The sequence below is a fragment of the Sinocyclocheilus rhinocerous genome, unplaced genomic scaffold, assembly GCF_001515625.1.
Source record: "Sinocyclocheilus rhinocerous isolate Xijiao unplaced genomic scaffold, SAMN03320098_v1.1 scaffold2385, whole genome shotgun sequence".
Lineage (NCBI taxonomy): Eukaryota > Metazoa > Chordata > Actinopteri > Cypriniformes > Cyprinidae > Sinocyclocheilus > Sinocyclocheilus rhinocerous.
In genome coordinates this window covers 624,706-631,257 of record NW_015667271.1, presented here as the reverse complement: position 1 = coordinate 631,257, position 6,552 = coordinate 624,706, and the positions used below count along the sequence as shown (strand labels likewise).

At 36.3% G+C, this 6,552-nt stretch overlaps 1 protein-coding gene across 7 annotated transcripts in view; it reads right to left on the bottom strand.

Annotated features, from left to right (window-relative positions):
• LOC107733466 (actin-binding LIM protein 2-like) overlaps window positions 1-6,552 on the bottom strand; it is a 57,782-nt gene that overhangs the window by 18,606 nt on the left and 32,624 nt on the right. For all 7 annotated transcript variants that reach the window (XM_016545088.1, XM_016545089.1, XM_016545087.1 and 4 more), the window contains exon 3: window positions 3,708-3,891. In XM_016545088.1, the coding sequence (XP_016400574.1) occupies window positions 3,708-3,891 (184 nt within the window). The remainder of the gene's footprint in view (window positions 1-3,707; window positions 3,892-6,552) is intronic.

The following is a 6,552-nucleotide window of genomic DNA, read 5'->3' as shown; positions in this document are numbered from 1 at the left end:
CATAGTTTTTCAGGTAGCTTTGCAGGTAGGTTTCTCCTGGTTTTAGTCTGTCTCAGTTTCTTCATGTAATCCCAGATGGATTGGATGATGCTGAGATCAGATCTCTGTGTGGAGCTCTGGCTGTTGTCAGACTCCTTGAACAAACAAAACTCTCACTGGATTATTACAATTAATGGCAAAATGAATGTTTGGAAATGTAAACTGATATTTCCTACTGACACTACAGCAAAAGATAGAAATAACTGACTTAAAACCATTTTTTAGCTGGTGAAAATACCAGTGTTCTAATAATGTTGGCCACCACTGTATATTTTTGAGTACTGTAACTTAATTAATTTGAGTTAATATTAAATATTTTCTTGATATTAAATAAATATAAAATCTAAATACATGTAGTTTATGTAGTTTAAACTAAATTAAATAAAAAATTACAATTCCAAAAATCAAATTAACTAATATTTTATTGCTTTCAAATAAAGCATCATCCAACATATATAGTTTTAGTATTAGTAAATTTACTGGCTTTACAGTGTATGAAAATAAACATCCTGAATATTCTGCCTCACATCACCTTTTGCATTCCACAGAAGTTTAATACGAATGAATCTTATATTATTACATTAAATCATTTTCTGGTGCTACAGCACAATGAACATGACAGGCATAAGACCTCTTATTTGAAGCAGGCCTTCATTATAAGAAAGGCTTATGATGGCACATGTCCAATCATCTCTTTGGCTCATAGTTCAGTACGAGAGCTGATGATATCACAGTATGTTGATCATCGGCTCATGCTCTCATCACCCAATGGAAGAGTGAAAGTCCACGTCCAATTAACACACCGTCGCCTGACAGTAAATTTAAAACTAATGAGCTAGTCTATGTTATCCAAAACTCTGTAATGGATACTGGTTGTCTGTTTTTCTTGGTATAGCAACGAATACTCTGTTCCTGTGGTTGTTGGACCAGTTTAGTTTGTAAAAATGTCATCATTTAGTTCTGTAGACCTCTGTTCACACCTACTAGCCTGCCATTAAAGTTTTATTAATAGCAGTAACAATAATTTCTTACTGGCAAATGTAGAAACACTACGTGTTGGAATAGGTTGGATAAAGTCATCCAGAGTAACTACAAATTAGATATTTACGAGGTGATTTAAGATCCAGTCGCACCCAAGATACCAATTGGGTACACCGTGTCCACAGAAACATGGGCATCGCTATGGAAATGTAGGAGGGCCACGTTCTGAGCAACATGTCACATGCACATACACAACATCCATTCAGAGACTGAGGGACACCCTACACCACTCTGGAAATAAGTGGCCCGGGAGCAGAGCATACACTTAACATTCTTACTGAAAGCTAACGGGTCCCCTTTCCTTCCCCTCCCTGAGTAACAAGATTGCCTTCCCATAAAATTCACTCACACACACAGTCAGCGGCAGAACATTTCGAAATAAAACACCACAAATGGCAGCTACACGAGCTAGTATGAATGCACACACAGAAACACAATAAGTACATTTAGTTTGAATCTCCATGAGATACAAATGGAATTTGTGCATCCAGGGCAAAACCCTGCATGCAGGAAGTGCTGAATCTAATAAAGATGCATTTCAAACAGCATTTGTCTTTTTTTTTTCACTTGCGAATACAACAGCAGTCTTGGACATTACACTGACACCTACTAAAGGCCCCAATATACTTAAAACGAAATCGAAGAACAAACTGATATGACGTCATTTCGAACAAAATCAGGCCGAAACGAAGTTCGTTTTGAGTTCGTTTCGGCAGTTCGAAACAGCTCACCAAAGCGAACTTTCTGGGGGAGTTCGTTTTGGCTCCTAAACACCTTTGAGCTTCCATTGGTCCGTGGCGATTACGCAATCGGTGGGTGTGTTTTGGAAATCTAACTTCTTTGACGTGAGATTTTTTTTTCCCGGTTCGTTTCTCATTCCACGGAGGTCAGACAGGAGAACAACATCTAGAACAGCAACAACACCAAGTTACTAGCAATATGAATACACTGGAATAGCTGAGCTGCCACAGATATATCCGCATCTGTACGATCGCACGCGGAGAGACTTTAAAGATTCAGAGAAAGCATTTAATTCCTAGAAAGAAATTGCAACGAAGCACGAGTTATGCAAAGCGATGTGGAGAAACATCCAATGCAGTTTTCCAAAGCCATGAAAAGAATGAAAGGAAAGAGTGGAGATAAGGTGGCGAGTAGCAAATACATGTTTCAGTAAATATTTTTACACCATACTGCTGCTGCTGTCATTTTTTTCTGTAAGCGAATGAAATGCCAAAAGAACATACAATAATTAACCTTTGTTTTTATCAAAATTAAATCATGACAATATAAATTGAAAATAAAAAGGTGCAATAATTTACCCAGTTTAATAAAATAAATGAACAATCATAAAATAAAGTAACATGTTTGTGTTATTGAGATGGCTCCAATATTTTTTTCACATCATGCTAAAGTTTTCAGACTAAAAAAAAAGAAAGTTTTCAGACTATGAGCCATTCAAACTTCCCATAAAGGACTGATTATGGAAATGGAATGGTTCTTTTGTATTGCAACACATGATACTTGACTCTGAACTGCTGCTAATCATTATTGTTTTGTCTATAATATTCTGACAATTGGTACCCGTCTCACACCTAGATACATTTCATCATTGCATCGTTGTTGCGTTTAGGGTATATGTGCGAGTGGCGTGACACACACAGTTCGAATACAGTATACCGTCGCTCAGCCTTTTCGAACTTCTTTTCGCCCCCAAACGAAGAATAAAAACGAACTTTGTTTGAAGTATATCGGGGCCTTAAGCCTATTCTTTTTTTCATGTGTAAAGGTATGAAAAAAAATCATACCTTGCATTTAGCAAATCTTATTAGAGTTTTGTATTTATAATAATAAATATAAACTTTTATAATATTATATTATAACTTGTGTAATAATAATAATCATTTCATAATAAAAACAACAATAATTTAATAGTAATACAAATATGTATTTTTACATTTCTACATGCAGTGTGCAATTTTTGTCCACATTAATTACATAATATAATTACACTGAAAGAAATTGATAGAAAGCAAACACTGTTAATGTCTGAAGTAGAAGAAAATGAATTATTAAAAAAATTATTATTATTATTAAGACATTAACTGTGTAAATTATTATTACTGATAAAACTGATATTGAATGTAATGTGGACCCTGGACCACAAAACCAGTCATAAGGGTCAAAGCTGAATAAATAAGCTTTCCAGAAATTCTGGAATCTGAGGGTGCAAAAAAATCTAAATACGGAGAAAATCGCCTTTAAAGTTGTCCAAATGAAGTTCTTAGCAATGCATATTACAAATGAAAAATTAAGTTTTGATATATTTAAGGTAGGAAATTTACTAAATATCTTCATGGAACATGATCTTTACTTAATATCCTAATGATTTTTGGCATAAAAGAAAATTCGATAATTTTGACCCATACAATGTATTGTTAGCTATTGCTACAAATATACCCGTGCTACTTATGACTGGTTTTGTGGTCCAGGGTCACATACTGTATGTGATTAACATTTTGAATTTGGTTACTGCTGTTGTACCTTATCCAAATGAAAATGTTCAACTGAAAACATAAAGCTAAAACTGTTAAAGTGAATGTATGTTAGTGTGTTTGAATGTGTCTTACTTGCAGATGGCACAGACAAAGCAGCGCGGATGGTATGTCTTGCCCAGAGCGGACACAACTTCCCCTTCAATGAACTCTTCACAACTGAAGCAGCGGGTGCCATAGAGCCGCTGATAATCCAGAGTGCAGATAAACTCACCCTGACGCACAAAAAAGCCTCCCTGAGCCAAATCACATCCACAAACTGCAGAAAAAAAGAGAGAGACAGTTAATGCTACAATGTGTTCATCTTTAATGATAACATAAAATTTCCAGAATGCAATCTGTCATTCAAAGTAGTCACTTGAATGTGTGCAAAACCTGAAAAGTTCATTCTGGTGAGGTTGGGGAAGAAACCTGTTGGTGCTTCCATTTACGATCACTAATAGTCAGTGCTATAATAAACAAACATCTAATATAAAATATTAATGGATATATAATCTAATATGACAAAAATCTATTGACACTTTTGACAATGAATAAATATGAGAGGAAAATGTCAGGGAGGGATGATTTGGGAAGAGATCCAGTCAGAAATCATCTCCTTAATTTTAAGTGGTTTTATTTCATTTTAAGATATATAATAAAATAATATATAATAAGTTATATATTATGTAATATATAATAAGTTCGGAAAGATGAGATAAATGCTTAATAAATGCATTATACTGTAACTAAACCCATTAGATTTTAGTAGACTAAATATACTGTAGATTAGTTGACTAAAAACTTTTGATATTTAGTTGACTAAAACCAGACTAAAACTAAAACAATTCAGATGAGTAAAACTAAATGGCATTTTAGTCAAAAGGCTATGACTTAAACTGAATCAAAATGTGCTGTCAAAATTAACACTGGTTTGTGCTTAATGGGTCTGAGGAATAAATATGCGTATTACCCATAATGACATAATGACTACCCAAATCATGTGTTTGGGTGTGTGTCCATTTGTTTATGTGAGCAGAGTAATTGTTGTTTCTAATCAGCACACCATGACATGATCCAGGCACATGGAGACTGGAGACCAGGCAGGTGCATGAGTGGACAGGACAAAACAAAATGAAACACAACCTTCCTCTAATTTTCCCCTCTCCCTCACTGACTCTCTCAATCTCTCCCCACTCTCTCTTTCCTTTTCTCACAGTCCTTTTTCCACTAAAACAGGAACCACATCAGGAACATAATACACACAGACACGCTCCGATGACATCATTCTCAGGGCCGATCCATTTTCCACCTCCTCTGAGGTAAATGATAACTGTGGAATTTCCTTCTCTCCCATGGCTTTTCTTTCTGTCTGTCCAGAGCTGAGATATCTCATTCTGAATAATAGACAAAAACAACGGCACCGCTTTCTTCAGTTCTTATTTGGCTGCTTTTATAATTTTAACAGTAAACCACTCTAAAAACTAGTGCCGTCAAACGGTTAATCGCGATTAATCGCATCCAAAAAAAAAGTTTTGTTTACATAATATATGTGTGTATAATGTGTATATTTATTATGTATATATAAATACAAACACATGCATGTATATATTTAAGAAAAATATGTTATGTTTATATGTTCAATATATTTATATATAATATAAAATATAAGAATATAAATATATACATGTAAATATTTTCAAAATATTTACTGTATGTGTGTGTATTTATATACATAATAAATATACACAGTAGACATGCATATATTATGTAAAGAAAAACTTTTATTTTGGATGCGATTAATCGCGATTAATCGTTTGACAGCACTACATGGTAAAAAAAAACTGTTAATTGGTTAACATTAAGCTTCCCTACTATATACCATAAAAAACAATGTAATACATCTAATGTAATTTTACAGTAAAATACTGTACAGTTTTTAGAAGCAAATAAGAACAAGTCATTTTATACTTTACAGTGAAAAACAGTAAATTGGCATTCCCAGAATTTCCTGTTTGACACATCTCATTTTATGGTTTTTCATTTAAACAATTGTTGTTGTTGTTTTTCCTTTTAGTTATGTATCTTTGGGCAGTATGTTACATTTTATGTTGTTAACATTTACTGTATTATTTAGTGTCATGTTCGTTACCATGATGGTGTTTTTTATTTGTGTGCACCTTCTATTGTCAGGCTCTGGGCCAGGTTTTGTGTGTGTCTTTGCTCCCTATGTGCTCCGTCATCCAGTTTCTCTGTCTCGTGTTTTGAGTTCATTGTTCCCAGGTGTTTCCAATGTTAATTGTCATTAGTTCCAGGTGTCCCTTGTCTTCCCCTCATCAGTTCCTGTGTATTTAAAGTGTGTTCTAGTTCTTGTCCTTTGTCAGTCGTTAAACGTCATCCTGTCATCCTGATGTGTCGAGTCCTGTGATCCCAAGCCTTTGTTCAAATAAACCCTTGTGAGTTACTTTACGCCGTGTCTCCTCGCTCCTTCGTTCCCGTGTTCCTCGTGTGTGTGAAACGTGACAGAACGACTGACCAAAACAATAAGCGGCGCTCCTTCTCCCGTGTTTTATTTTCGTTTTTGAACAGTCTTTTGTTTTCCTTTTTTCCCCCGTATGTCATCCGCGGTGATGAAGACCGCACTGTGAAGCGTGCCGGCCGCGCCGTTGTCAAGCCCGCCAGCCGGGGCTTTCTCCAGCCCGCTGACCGGGCCGATGTCAAGCCCGTCAGCCGGGGCTATCTCCAGCCCGCTGGCCTCGCCGAAGACAAGCCCGCCGGACGCTCAGAACCAACCCCTACCAATGTAGAGCTTGCCAGCGGCGCCAAGTCAAACTCACCGGCCACGCATATGGCAAGCCCACTGTACATTAATGTGGCAAGCCCGCCGGCGGGTTCTATGTCAAGCCCACCAGCCGGGGCTATCTCCAGCCTGCTGGCCACG